Genomic DNA, 13,746 nt, shown 5'->3' on the forward strand with positions numbered 1-13,746 from the left:
TAATCAAATTAACAAAATAACAAATTAATTTCTCAAATTTATATGAAAATGTCCCAGATTTTACTAACAAATTCCCCCAAATATCCATATGCATATCTGAAACTTTCCATGAAAATCATTGATAATTTCAAAGGAAACTGTCCCCTAAAAGAATCCCAATCAAATTCCTTGAAATTAACAATTAAATTTTTCCAGATCCCCATGAAAATACCCCATCAGAAATTCAAAGCAAATTCCCACCAAAAATCCAAATCAGTTTCCAAAATTACAAATAAATTCCCATGAAAACGCCCCAAAATTGCACAAATTCCCTCAAACATCCATACAAATTCCCTGAACTTTCCATGAAAAATCTTCGAAATTTCAAAGCCCCCCCACCCAAAGAATCACAAATAAAGTTCCTAGAAATGTATAAATATTCCCCGAAATGGCCATGAAAATACCTGAAAAATTTCAAAGCAAATTTCCCCTTAAGAGTCAGCCCAAATTCCCAGAAATAATTTTCCCAAATTTCCATTAAGATGCCTGAAATTTTACAGATTTCCCCGAACATCCAAACAAATTTCACAAAATTCCCATGAAAATGCCAAAAAAAAAAAAAAAAATCCAAATTAAATTTCCCCTTAACTTCCAATGAAACTCACCAATACGTACAAACATATCCCCAAATTTCTGACAAAGCTTGAAAATTTCCAAGCAAATTCCCTAAAATTTGCTGTAGAATTTTTTGAATTTTTCATGGCAAATTCTCCCAAAATTTAAAGCAAATTACTCAAACTTCAAAGGACATTCCAGACGTTTCTCTCAAAAATTCTGATAGCAGAAATGTAATGTCATTTTATTTACAAGCAGGGTTTTATAACAATAAATTAAACATACAAGTATCCTGTACTGTACTTTCTCTGTACTGTCATTCTGCTGCAGAATCCATATAGAAAAGACTTTTTGTCCTTACAGACCTCACATTCACTGTCAATTTTTCACCTTTGTTATAGGTAGAATTCCCAAAAATTCCATATCATTTGGTTTAAATGATCCATTTGTTTTCTATTTCCAGCAGAGACAAAGATCTGCTTTAAATACTATCACGGTGTAAGTGGAGCACTGAGAGCAACAACGCCCTGTATCACCGTCAAGAACCCTGGAGTACCGGTAAACCTCGTCTACATCCTCTTTATCCTACATACAAGAATCTCACATATTTTGGGATTAAAACAGTCTCAGGAGCTGGAAAAGTCATTTTTGAGATGGTAGGGATGTAGTCACTGGAAGAAATGGTGAGTAGTCGATGTCACAGAGGACGAACTGAAGCAAAGAGACGTTTGCTCCAAATGAGTCAGTAACATTTAAAGCAGCCTGCCTGAATCAGAGCTACCACAGCATTATCCTTCTCTGATGATGGCTCCTTGAACTCTGTTGTTTTTTCCTCTACTGGTTAAGTTCTCTAAGTGTAACCCACTCATACTGCTTTTTTATTGGTTGTTTGTGCATCAGGTTGGAAGTGAAAGCCAAATTGAGGACCAATCAGGGGCCGAGCACTGTCGGAAACTAGTCAGCTTCACCCTTTCAGGTGAGAAGGTGGATTATGTTTGCTAGTTTGAAGTTTGTGTTCAGTACAGTGGGAACAAACATGCAGATGATTATGTCCTTTATCTTGTTGTAGACATACGCGCTGTAGGCCTCAAGAAGGGCATGTTTTTCAACCCTGACCCCTACTTGAAGATGTCCATCAAGCCCGGGAAGAGGAGCGGCCTCCCCAAGTTCACCCACCACGGCCAGGAGAGACGCTCCTCCATCATAGCCAACACCATCAACCCTGTGTGGCACGGCGAGGTTGGTGATAACACGGAAGTGGCTTAAAAATATATAAACACCTTACAGAAGTAAACAACTATAGATTCATAGTAAATGCCTTTATGACATTATCCTTGTATTTCTCTGTAAAGCTGAGATAGAGTGTTTGAGCCTGACTAAGATTTCAGGGTAAAATCTCTGCTTGTTTACAGAGGAAAGGACAGTTGTCAAATTAAATGCCCTGATCAAGGTTAAACTGTAACTCTCTTTAACAGAGCATGCTTTGATAGTCAAAACCTAGTTTATAATACCCTTATGGTTGTCTACATCACTTGTTCTCAGCGTCTGAGGGGTTGTGAGACACTGAGAGGCCAGATGCATTTAAAAGAAACTAAGATTTTTTTTTTTTTTATGATTTCAAATTGTATATTTTATTTGTGCCCATTTGTTGCCTCTTTTCACCCACAACTTTTTTTTTTACTTACCTGTTTTGCTTCTTTTAAACCAATTCTTTCCACTTTCTGCCCATTGATTCCTCTGTTGGCCCATTATTGTCACCATTAACCACTTTTTATACCCATTTTTCCCATTTTAACCACATTTCACTCTTTATGCCCACTGTTGCCAGTTTAACCCATTTCTGCCCTTTTTTCTGCCTCAGTTAACCCATTTTTGCCCACTTAAACCGCTTTCTCCCACTTTTACATCCTGTTACACCGAGATTTCCACCCATTTCTGTCCCTTTTATCCCCATTTTACCACTCTATATGCAAGTTTTTGCCCCTTTAACCCATTCCTACCCCCAGAATTATTTATCGGAAAAACCCAATGCAGTTTGGGCTTTAGGATGAACAGTAGATAGTTAAAAATAAAAGCCTGTTGCTGTTTTCTCGTTGTCCCCTGTAGAAGTACACCTTCGTGGCTCTGATGACTGACGTGTTGGAGATCGAGGTGAAGGATAAGTTTGCAAAGAGCCGACCAATCATTAAGCGGTTTCTGGGTCAGCTGATCATACCCGTGCAGAGACTCCTGGAGGGGCCAACAGCTGAGTGAGTGCACGCATACACTTCCTGTTATTTATTTATCGACTTGAACAAATTCTCCTGCCTCACGCGTAACGAGCAATCAAAGACAGAAAACATCTGCAGAGACTTCTGACCTTCAGCATTTAACCACAGTGACTCAACAAGGCTCAGTCAATAATGATCAATGCAGCCCAATCAGCTCATTGTCCAGCCGTCGATTCTGTATTGATGAACAGCGAGGACATTGTGTACTCATGTGAACTGTGATGTAAAGTAGGGGTATGGTGTTTCTCACATGTTTTGGGGTAGCTGATTCTGTTTTTCTGTGTGCTTTTGTGCACAGCGATCAGCCGGTCAGCTACAGCCTGTGTCGACGCCTCCCTACGGACCATGTGAGCGGGCAGCTTCTGTTCAGAGTGGACCTCACTTCCACGGGACAAGAAGGTGTGTGGTTTTGAATATGAAGTCTAAAAGGTGCAATTTATTTTTCTAAAAATATACACCTAAATAGTTTATTTAGAGCCATTTCTTTGATGTTTTATTCAGAAACAGTGTGCAGGATCAAATGTAAACCAACTGTACCCTACATGTGCAGAACTTTCAGGCATGTTTAAGCCACAGAATGAGCCTGAGGTTAGATGTAGATGTGGTGAGTATGCCAGCCTGAGGGCACCATCTGCTGGGCTCTAGATGTCCTTGCATATGACCAGGGGCATGGGAAAAAATCTGGTGAAAAAAACCAAGTCCATGCCTTTAGGGCAGAGTAAGGCCTAGGTAACGCCCAGGCAGGTAGTAGGGTTGCCACAAGCTCCTGGTCATACTGTGAATATCTCAAGGGCCCAGAAACGGCTGGTGGTCTCTGGGCGTACCAGGGGTTAAAATTCCAGGGCAAAAGGCATGCTGTGAAGCTTGACCTTTGCCACCCTTGCCCTGTCTTCAGCCCTAGGATGTGGCATGCCACATAGTTTTTTTTTGTTTATTCATTCTAAAATGTGGTCATGCTTTAGTGTCTTCCATTTTTTCACCAGCGTTTAGTTTTTACCAGATTATAGCCATTAAATTACTTCAAATAAATTACATACATTTTTTCTCTAGTCATCTGAATCTTTGTCCCTCCTCCTCTCAGAAGCATCTCCTGATGCTGTTGGGAGCATCCTTGGTGGCGCTGTGAACGGTGACCCTGGCAGCCCATCTGATGATGAAGATCTCCCTCACCCGTCCTCACGTGTCACATGTGGAGCCTCCCCCACAGGGTCTGATGAAGGCTCCCTGTTGGTCAATGGCGCTTGTTATTATGGAGACGACAGCGTTTGGAGGGAAGCCGGGCACATGAGGGATGAGGACCTGCTTCCTTTGGCTCTGGGTGGCCACACCCACAGGCAGGTGTCGCTAAACGACTACCTTGATGCTATTGAGTCTCCAAGGAGCCCAGGGGACCGACCTCTTGCGGGGCCGTCGCCGAAACTGCGCTCCAGCTTTCCGACAGACACGCGGCTCAACGCGATGCTGCACATAGACTCTGATGAGGACGAAGAGCACAGAGAGACGACAACGCAGCAGAGCTCAGACTCGACAAGATCGGCAACATCAGAATCACAACAGGGGAGCGAAGGGCCCAAAGAAGAGCCGACAGGAGCAGGACCAGCAGCAGAGGCTGGTTCCTCTGCTGCCACTCAGTCTGGAGCTGAGCCTGATGGAGCCGCAGAGGGAGCAAACGGAGTCCAAACACCAGCAGCAGCAGCAGCAGCAGCAGCAGCTGAGACTAAAAATGAGACTGGACCGGCTGCAAATGGCAGCGGAGAAACATCGACAGGTACAACGTCATCAGGAGCCGAAGCAGGAGCAGCAGCTGGGACGGGGGAGTCTGTGGGGGAGTGTACCTGTCAGGAGCAGAGCAGCAGGTTGGGGGCAAACCTGGATGTACCCTACAGTCCTCCACTCGGTCCACTTTCACCCATTCAGGTGAGCAGCTGCAGTGTAGGTGGATCTGAGCTAAATGGCTGTTCTCATTTTTTTCTCCTCTTGAATTTTCTTTTCTCCATCTTTCTCTGCTCCACTCAATATATTTTCTCCCCTTGTTTTCTTTTCTCTTTCTCTCTCATTCATGCCCCTTTATCTCCTCTATCTTTAGGAGGTGGACACAGCAAAAGAAGTGGCTCCAAAGGCAGAAGAAGAAGGAGCTGAGTCTTCAAGCAGCGAGGCTAATGGACCGGTAGCAGCGGCAGCTCCCACTAACAGCAGCGTGGCCGACCAGGGAGGAGGGACTTCTGAAGCTGGTGGGTTAAAAGAGGCTTTAGTTTGAGACTTTGAGAAATATTTTATTGAGAATTTGCCACCCTATGTACACAAAAAAGGGCTCCAAAAAGTTCCAGCGGTGTGTAAAATGTAAATAAAACAGAATGCAATGATTGTCAAATCTCATAAACTCATATTTTAATCACAAAAGAAGATAAACAATATTTCAGAAAAAGTAGGGACAGGGCAATGTTTTCTGTTGTAAACCATCCCCTCTTCTTTCAACAACAGTCTGTAAACGTCTGGGAAGTGAGGGGACCAGTTGCTGGAGTTTTGGGAGAGGAATGTTGTCCCATTCCTGTCTCATGTAGGAGACTATCTGCTCGGCAGTCCTGGATCTTCCTTGCCTGGTTTTTTATTTTATAATGCACTAAATGTTTCCTAATGGACTGCAGGCAGGCCAGCTCAGCTGCTGGACTCTTCTTCTGTGAAGCCATGCTGTTGTGATAAATATGGTACGTGGTTTAGCATTGTCTTGCTGAAATATGCAAGGCCTTCCCCGAAAGAGATGTCTGGATGCATATGTTGATCTAAAACCTGCTCACGGCATAGGCACTAGTATAACCTCATACCATCAGGGATGCAGGCTTTTGAACTGTGCTCTGATAACGAGCTGAATGGTTCCTTTCATTTTTAGTCCGCAGAACACAGAGTCTGTAGTTTCCAGACAAATTTTCAAATTATGATATATCTGACCACAGAACAGTTTTCCGTTTTGCCTCAGTCCATTTTAAGTGAGCTTTGACCCAGAGAAGATGGCAGAGTCCAGAGAGTCCTGATCGTGTCCACAAATGGCTTCCTCTTTGCAAAATGCAGCTTTAGCTTGCATTTGTGAATGGCACATATCACTGTGCTGAAGGACAATGACTTCTGGAAGTGTTCCTGAGCCCATGCAGTGATTCCCAGTACAGAATCATGCCTGTTTTTAACACAGTGCTGTCTGAGGGGTTGAAGGTCACAAGCATTCAATATTGGCCTTCAGTCTTGTCCCTTGTCCCAAATATTATACCACAAGAAAGGTGTTTTTTAAAGTTAAATAACTTTTGAACCATAAATTTAAGGCACTAAACTTGTTTTTCCTCTGAAAGGCCTTTATTGTGCCATTCTAATGACGCTATCCATACCTTATTAGCACTTACAGAACATTTTGTAGCAAGCCTTGAACTTGGGTGACTTTCCAGGGTCTTTAAAGATTAAACCCACACACATAACTCTGATTCTGAATGTCTTTTTATCCATTTATAATCAATTTTTTGATTGTTCCTGTAGCTAGCGAGCTAGCTGGCCATTATAATGTCTGTTTTGTATTCCACAATGCATTGTGACTGGGCTGTGACGACCAATAGCAGGCTGTTCCATCGTCACGTCATGCTCTGCAGAACAGTGTCTGTGCACAGACTTTGAAACTATAAAAGAGAGCCTGAATGACTCATAATAGAGAGAAAAAGACAAAGAGAGGCTGTGACGTGTCCCTCAGAGTAACTGCAGGCAGGTACCACTTTAAATACTGGCCAAAGCACAAGGACTTTTTGGTAAATATGTGAATATTTTGAAGACTTTTTGACACAGAATTTTTTTTTTTTTTTTTTTTTTTTTTTTGGTCCCAAAGACAAAACGTTTGTGCAACAAAACAAACCCTGCCTGATTCATTATTGTTGACCATGTTTAATACAAAAAATCTAAGTTTTTATTTCCACTGAGTTTTTTTCTTTTGTCTTTTTAGTCCTAACACCCAGTTCTCAAAGCCCATGTTATTTTGAAGAAAATAATGTTTAGGTCTTGACTGTTCACCTCAGGCTTCATGTTTTACAAGCTTTTTAAGATAAAAAGTCCAGGTGAGACAAAGGTTCCAAAATTAGCTTAGGGCTCAATTTTCTGAATGTGCTCCACAAGTTTTGGACACATTTTTTGCAGATTGGTGAAACTCTGCCCATCTTTACTTCTGAGAGACTCTGCCTTTTTAAAATTCTCCTTTTATTCCCAGTCATGTAACTGACCTGTGATCAATTAACCTAATTAGTTGAAAAATGCTCCTCGAGCTGTTTTTTATTAGTACCACTTGCCTTTCCAGCCTTTTGTTGCCCTGCCCCTACTTTTTTGACACATGTTGGTAGCATCAAATTCAAAATGAGCTAATTTATCAGTTTCAACATCTAATATGTGCAATTATGAATAAAATACGGGTTTATGAGGTTTGCAAATCATTTAATTCTGTTTTTATTTACATTTAAAGTGTGTCCCAACTTTTTTGGAATTGGGGTTGTATTTTGTATGGCTTACTTGTCTGTATTTTCCAATGTTTCATAATTAAGCCAAGTTTTGAGCAGGATGAACGTAAATAAAATATGTGGCTTCTATGTTGTGTAAGTGTGAGCATGTTAGCATGTAGCTGCAGGGTTATTTTACACATAAGATCTAAATTGGGTCCATAGATTTATTAAAGTTATTTGTTGTCACAAAGTGTCAATGAATGTGTCAATTAATGTATGAATTTGGCAGCTCACCCTTTAAACTCGTTTAAATCTCAGGAGCCAGCGGTGGTCAGGAGGCAGAGGAGGAAGGAGGCGAGGTGTGGAGAAGGAGGCAGTCCCTGCAGGCGTCAGGAGGTGCGGCCCAAAACCAAGAGACTGGCGGGGCTAGAGAGAGTCAGAATGGGACGACTGGGGCAGAGAGGGAAACAGGTGAATGCATATACACATCTCCTGCACAGCTTCACTTCTTGTCCAGGTGCCACTGAGCAGCTGGAGGCTAATAGCTTCTACTCATAGTCTCTCTAGTGGTTGTTATTGAGAGAATCCAGGGAGATAAGCTGCCTTTTTTTATGTCTGTGTCTTTCACTCACCTATAAATATATTTCACTTTGTTTCCTATGGGCAGTCAGTTTCTACCCAGTCAAAATATGTTAAAAAATGGGATTTATTCCTGAAGAGAAACATCCTGAAGCAAAATACACACCAGCTTTCACAATGCCAAAAGGACTGAGTGATCAGGGAGCATTAATAAAAGAGTGGAGCAGAAGACAGATCAGAACAAGTTCCAGCAGCAGCCAAAAAGCTGCTGGATTACAGCCAGAACAGTTATCAGAGTAAAACCATGCTGGTAAAGTCCTGGTCTGTGAATGTCATGCTGGTTTTCTCAGCGTGTATAAAAAGTCAGACTTCTGCCTTTTTTTTTTTTCCTGGTCCTTCATTTCTTCCTGCTCTCACTCTTTTGTCTTTCTTTCTATTAGTATGTTTCTTAATTCTGCTGCACTCTGATAACATTATTGTTTGTGTTTTTCTGCAGGTGCCACCGCTCAGGTGAATGGCCATCAGTCTGTTCGCTCCCTGCCATCAGTCCGCCATGACATCAGTCGTTACCAGAGGGTGGACGAGCCGCTGCCGCCGAGTAAGTCCGTGTGTGATTACAAACGTGATTTAAATACCACTTATAATCTGTGAACCAGCTTTTTCTGAATTTAACCCTGCCACGGCCCTATCAGAGGAAATCTAATCATTAAACATTCTACTATAATAAGAATTTTGCAGTGTCTTAAGAGACTTTAAAGTTTCCTCTTAACATTAATATCTCTGAGAACCAAACATTCACAGTAAAATTCTCTGATTATGAAATAAAAATATGGGTTAAATACTCTCAGTCTCATGATTTGGTTTATGCGGAGTGTCACTAGTTAATTCATCTCCAGTTAAACCATGACATCGGTTCCTCTCATTAGACAAAATGAATGATAAACAGTTGGCATTATAGTGCCTATAAGAAGTATTCATCCCCTTTTATTGATCTTATAAATCAACCATGGTCAATATAGTTTAGCCTTATGGATAGAAAAGTTACCCAAAAACCTTCTTTAGTGCCAAAGTGAAAACAATTCTTCCAATTAATGTCAGTCAAACAGAAATATGAGAGGTAACCAGACTTTCCCTCTTCAGCAGTGCCATGCTGTCTTTGTCTGTCCTCATTTCTTTCTATCTCTGTGTCTGTGTTGTAGACTGGGAGGCTCGTATTGACAGCCACGGTCGGATCTTCTACGTCGATCATGTGAACAGGACTACAACTTGGCAGCGCCCCACGGCTCCTCCTGCCCCGCAGACCCTTCAGAGGTCTAACTCAATCCAGCAGATGGAGCAGCTGAACCGCAGGTCAGAACAAATGCAAACTACAAGAGTAAACTTCAACTAAATCTATTCACACAGTTAATATGGTGAAAAGGAATACCATTGTTAACAATATGCCCACTCTCTTTAGGTATCAGAGTATACGAAGGACGATCACCAATGACAGCAGACCAGAGGAGCAGCCAGCCAATGAGCTTTCAACTGACGAAACCGACATGCAACCCTCCATCCCAGGTAGCCCCTAACTGCGCTGCCTTCCTGTCCTTTAAGTTTTATGTGCACCCCCTGACTTGACTGTTTGTGTGTTTTCAGAGCTGCGCAGGGACAGCAGTGTGGCTCAGTCCAGTTCCCGGTCCCGTCTCACGCTGCTGCTCCAGTCTCCCAGCGCCAAGTTCCTCACCAGCCCCGACTTCTTCACTGTGCTGCATTCCAACCCTGTATGGATGCTTGTCTTCTTCTTCCATCTCCTCTTTATTTCAACTGAAGTATATTTTTCCTTAGACCAAGCTCTCTTGGTCTGCACCTCATAAGGTGTATTAACTAATTCATAGTAAAGCAGTGATTTTTCATGGTTGAATTCCATATAAAGAGGGAGAAAAGCTGTTAAAAGTGCAAAAATCCTAGAATGCATGGCCTTTGATGAGAATTGCATTAAGCATAAAGGCCTTTTTTAACTGCTTTTCCCCCTTATTTTGTGAAATTCTTTCCCAGTGGGACAGCTTAACTAAAACTTCTCTTTTCTCTGGTGGATGTTTCTTTCCTTTTTCTGTCTTTACTCCTTCCTCTTCCCTCCCTCTCCTTGTGTCCCGGGACGTCTCCCTCTCAGAGTGCCTACCGTATGTTCACCACCAACACGTGTCTGAAGCATATGATCAGTAAGGTTCGTCGGGATGCTCATCACTTTGAGCGCTACCAGCACAACAGAGACCTGGTGGCCTTCCTCAACATGTTCGCCAACAAACAGCTGGAGCTGCCCAGAGGCTGGGAGATGAAGCATGACCATACCGGCAAGGTGGAGACTCCACCCATAATCAGCGTTTGGCTCAGTCTGTATCACCCAAAGGGTTAAATCAGTTAACTCTTTTCTTGTGTGCAGCCTTTCTTCGTGGACCACAACTGCCGTGCCACCACCTTCATCGACCCCCGGCTGCCTCTCCAGAGCTCCCGACCCCCTAGTCTCCTCGCTCACCGCCAACACCTGACCCGCCAACGCAGCCACAGCGCCGGGGAGGTCAGCCCACGACGACTGGTAAGGCACAAAGAAGTCTGATGCACTCAAAATCACCTCTGAAATTGATTATGACAGAATAATCCGCTTCTTCTCGCTCTGCAGGTGGGTGAAGACCTCAGACATGGCCCACCCGTCCTGCCGCGGCCCTCCAGCACCTTCTCCTCCTCCAGCAGGGGGCAGTGTCAAGATGTGGTGCCAGTGGGTCAGTATATCCAAACACAAACACATGAGCACAACGTGTCGGGAGGGATTGAGTTTGACTTGTCTGCTGTTTTTGCAGCTTACAACGACAAGATTGTGGCGTTTCTACGGCAACCAAACATCTTTGAGATTCTGCAGGAGAGGCAGCCGGACTTCAACCGGAACCATTCACTCAGGTAAACACAAAAACATTTAATAATGACGACTTGACTGTTTAGGAAACAGTAGTAAAACTGTCAATACGGCAAATACAATCCTAATTCCAAAAAAGTTGGGCGCTGTGTAAAATGTTAATAAAAACAATGATTTGCAAATCTCATAAACCCAACATTAACAACATATTTGGTTTGAGACTGACACATTTTACTATTTCTTGAAAAATATCAGCTCATTTTGAATTTTATGGCAGCATCACATCTTAAAAAAGTAGGGACAGGACCATGTTTACCATTGTGTAGCATCCCCACTTCTTTTAAGAACAGAATGTAAACATCTGAGAAGTGAGGAGACAAGTTAGTGGAGTTTTGGGAGAGGACTGTTGTCCCATTCTTGTCTGCTGCTGGAGTTTAGCTGCTCGACAGTCCAGAGTCAGGCTGGCTAGTTCAGCCACTAGACTCTGCTATTGCAAATCAAGCTGCTGTGATGGATGCAGTATGTGGTTTAGCATTGTCTCTCTGGCATATGCAAGGCTTTCACTCTTGTCTGGTTTAGACCATATTTTTGCGTAAAACCTCTTTAAACTTTTCAGCCATGATAGTGCCGTTCCAGAGGAGTAAGCTGTCCACACCACAGGCACTAATGCAACCCCACACACCAGAGCTTCAGGCTTTTGAAGTGTGCACTCAGACAAGCTTGATGATCTCTCTCCTATTAAGTCTACAAAACAGCTTCCGTTGTTTCCTGGCAGATTTTCAAATCTTCAGTCGTCTGACCACAGAACAGTTTTCCATTTTGCCTCAGCCCATTTTAAATGTGCTTTGGCCCATAGAGGACAGGGCACGAGACTGTGATGGAGTTAGCTTTATAAAGTGAGTGGAAATCCTTAGTAAGCTGAAAATGACCTGTAATGAGTGATGGTCTCTATTGTGTCCAGGATAGTACACTGAGGTTTAGTAATGTATAACCGGATATCATCTGCATAAGGAGAGATCTGTCATATATCTATAAATACTAGAATTAGAGTGAATGACCTGAGCAAGAGGCTCCAGAGCTAATTCAAAAAGTATACATGGATATGAGGAACAACCTTATCTTGACTAATTTTAGCTTTCAAGCCAAAGTCAACAGCATTTTTTGAGTGTGTTACTATTTCAACAGGGAGAAGGTGCAACTGATCCGCACAGATGGAGGTTCAGGATTGGCCAGGCTGTCCGGCGATGCTGACCTTGTCATGCTGCTAAGGTAAGAGCTGTTTCTCTTCCTTTTATATTGTATTATAACATGTTAAATTCCTTTATCCCCTCCTTAATTCTTTTTTCTTTCTTAACTTAGCCACTTCATCCTTTGAATTAATTCAGTTTGTTGTTATCCGGCCTCCCCTCGCTGTTTTTGCTCTGCAGCCTGTTTGAAGATGAAGTAATGTCCTACGTGCCTCCTCACGCCTTACTTCACCCCAGCTACTGTCAGTCACCCCGGGGCTCACCTGTCTCCTCCCCACAGAACTCGCCAGGTACATAAACACAAGTCACACACAATGTATATAAAACACCATGATGGAAATTTCTGTTCTTTCCTGTTGTCTTCTAACTAAGTAGTAAGTTAGATGTAACTAAATCAGCCAGATAGAGACAAGAAATAGAAAATAGAAATAAATTGAGTACTTGTTCCTCTGTACTTCATTAGGTTCAGTTAAGAGTATCATGTCTTTGTTCTTCCCCCTTCTTCTCTGTTCTTTTAGGCACTCAGAGAGCTAACGCCCGCGCCCCAGCACCCTACAAGAGAGACTTTGAGGCCAAACTACGAAACTTCTACAGGAAACTAGAAACTAAAGGCTACGGCCAAGGTCCAGGGAAGTTAAAGTAAGTCTACGTCTAAATTTATCAGAATAAGCATCTTTATCTTTGTATGGAGCATGTGTGTGAATGGCTGTCTTTCATTTGTGTTTTAGGCTCATCATCCGCCGTGACCACTTGCTGGAAGATGCCTTCAACCAGATCATGTGCTATTCCCGTAAAGACCTGCAGCGCAGCAAGCTCTATGTGAGCTTTGTCGGGGAGGAGGGGTGAGTACATGGGAAAGAAGAGGAGAAAAACAAGAATGAAAGCTTCAACTAGTGTGCCCTGTTCAAAACTGCCTCTCTGTGCTCAAAATGTCTGCTTGCTCTCAAATCTTTAGTTCCTTGCTGAAATTTCCTGAACTGATTTATTAAAAAGATGCACATTTTTTATGAGCTTTACAGAGAATTAGGGCATTTTTCTAAATAAACACTTGTGGGACTAAGATTTGATCAGTAAGGTCAGGGAACGATGGATGCTTGTTGAAGGAAGAAGAAGTGACTGTGCTGAGTATGTAGTGATATATGTGGTAATGTTTCAGGCTGGACTACAGCGGGCCTTCCAGAGAGTTCTTCTTCCTGGTTTCCAGGGAGCTGTTCAACCCTTATTATGGTCTGTTTGAGTACTCTGCCAATGACACCTACACCGTGCAGATCAGCCCCATGTCGGCCTTTGTGGACAATCACCATGAATGGTGAGCAATGGCAGTGAAACTTGGGTATAAATCTAAATATCCTAATCACTTTTTCAGAGTTACAGTGTTCGTTTGTGTTCCAGGTTTCGCTTTAGTGGTCGTATTCTGGGTTTGGCTCTGATCCACCAGTACCTGCTGGATGCCTTCTTCACCAGACCTTTTTACAAAGGCCTGCTGCGCATGTATGTAAAGTTATACAAACTTTATTTTAACTTTAAAATCTGAAATAAACACATAAAATGTGTCATTTTCCACCCTGTAGTCCCTGTGACCTGAGTGATCTGGAGTATCTGGATGAAGAGTTTCATCAGTCGCTTCAGTGGATGAAGGACAACGACATAGAGGACATGCTGGACCTCACCTTCACCGTCAATGAGGAAGTCTTTGGACAGGTAAG

At 42.7% G+C, this 13,746-nt stretch overlaps 1 protein-coding gene across 1 annotated transcript in view; it reads left to right on the forward strand.

The window, feature by feature from the left end:
* The window catches only part of hecw2b (HECT, C2 and WW domain containing E3 ubiquitin protein ligase 2b), a 47,960-nt gene that overhangs the window by 28,935 nt on the left and 5,279 nt on the right, over positions 1–13,746 (forward strand). The window contains exons 4-26 of the mRNA XM_041782285.1: positions 1,058–1,152; positions 1,495–1,570; positions 1,664–1,833; positions 2,701–2,843; positions 3,163–3,263; positions 3,946–4,781; positions 4,951–5,095; positions 7,643–7,795; positions 8,400–8,501; positions 9,103–9,253; positions 9,360–9,463; positions 9,542–9,666; positions 10,056–10,241; positions 10,326–10,478; positions 10,563–10,662; positions 10,741–10,837; positions 11,979–12,062; positions 12,221–12,330; positions 12,559–12,679; positions 12,769–12,882; positions 13,197–13,349; positions 13,433–13,531; positions 13,612–13,741. Of these exons, the coding sequence (XP_041638219.1) occupies positions 1,058–1,152; positions 1,495–1,570; positions 1,664–1,833; positions 2,701–2,843; positions 3,163–3,263; positions 3,946–4,781; positions 4,951–5,095; positions 7,643–7,795; positions 8,400–8,501; positions 9,103–9,253; positions 9,360–9,463; positions 9,542–9,666; positions 10,056–10,241; positions 10,326–10,478; positions 10,563–10,662; positions 10,741–10,837; positions 11,979–12,062; positions 12,221–12,330; positions 12,559–12,679; positions 12,769–12,882; positions 13,197–13,349; positions 13,433–13,531; positions 13,612–13,741 (3,548 nt within the window). The remainder of the gene's footprint in view (positions 1–1,057; positions 1,153–1,494; positions 1,571–1,663; positions 1,834–2,700; positions 2,844–3,162; positions 3,264–3,945; positions 4,782–4,950; positions 5,096–7,642; positions 7,796–8,399; positions 8,502–9,102; positions 9,254–9,359; positions 9,464–9,541; positions 9,667–10,055; positions 10,242–10,325; positions 10,479–10,562; positions 10,663–10,740; positions 10,838–11,978; positions 12,063–12,220; positions 12,331–12,558; positions 12,680–12,768; positions 12,883–13,196; positions 13,350–13,432; positions 13,532–13,611; positions 13,742–13,746) is intronic.

The sequence above is a fragment of the Cheilinus undulatus genome, linkage group 24 (assembly GCF_018320785.1).
Source record: "Cheilinus undulatus linkage group 24, ASM1832078v1, whole genome shotgun sequence".
Taxonomy (NCBI): domain Eukaryota; kingdom Metazoa; phylum Chordata; class Actinopteri; order Labriformes; family Labridae; genus Cheilinus; species Cheilinus undulatus.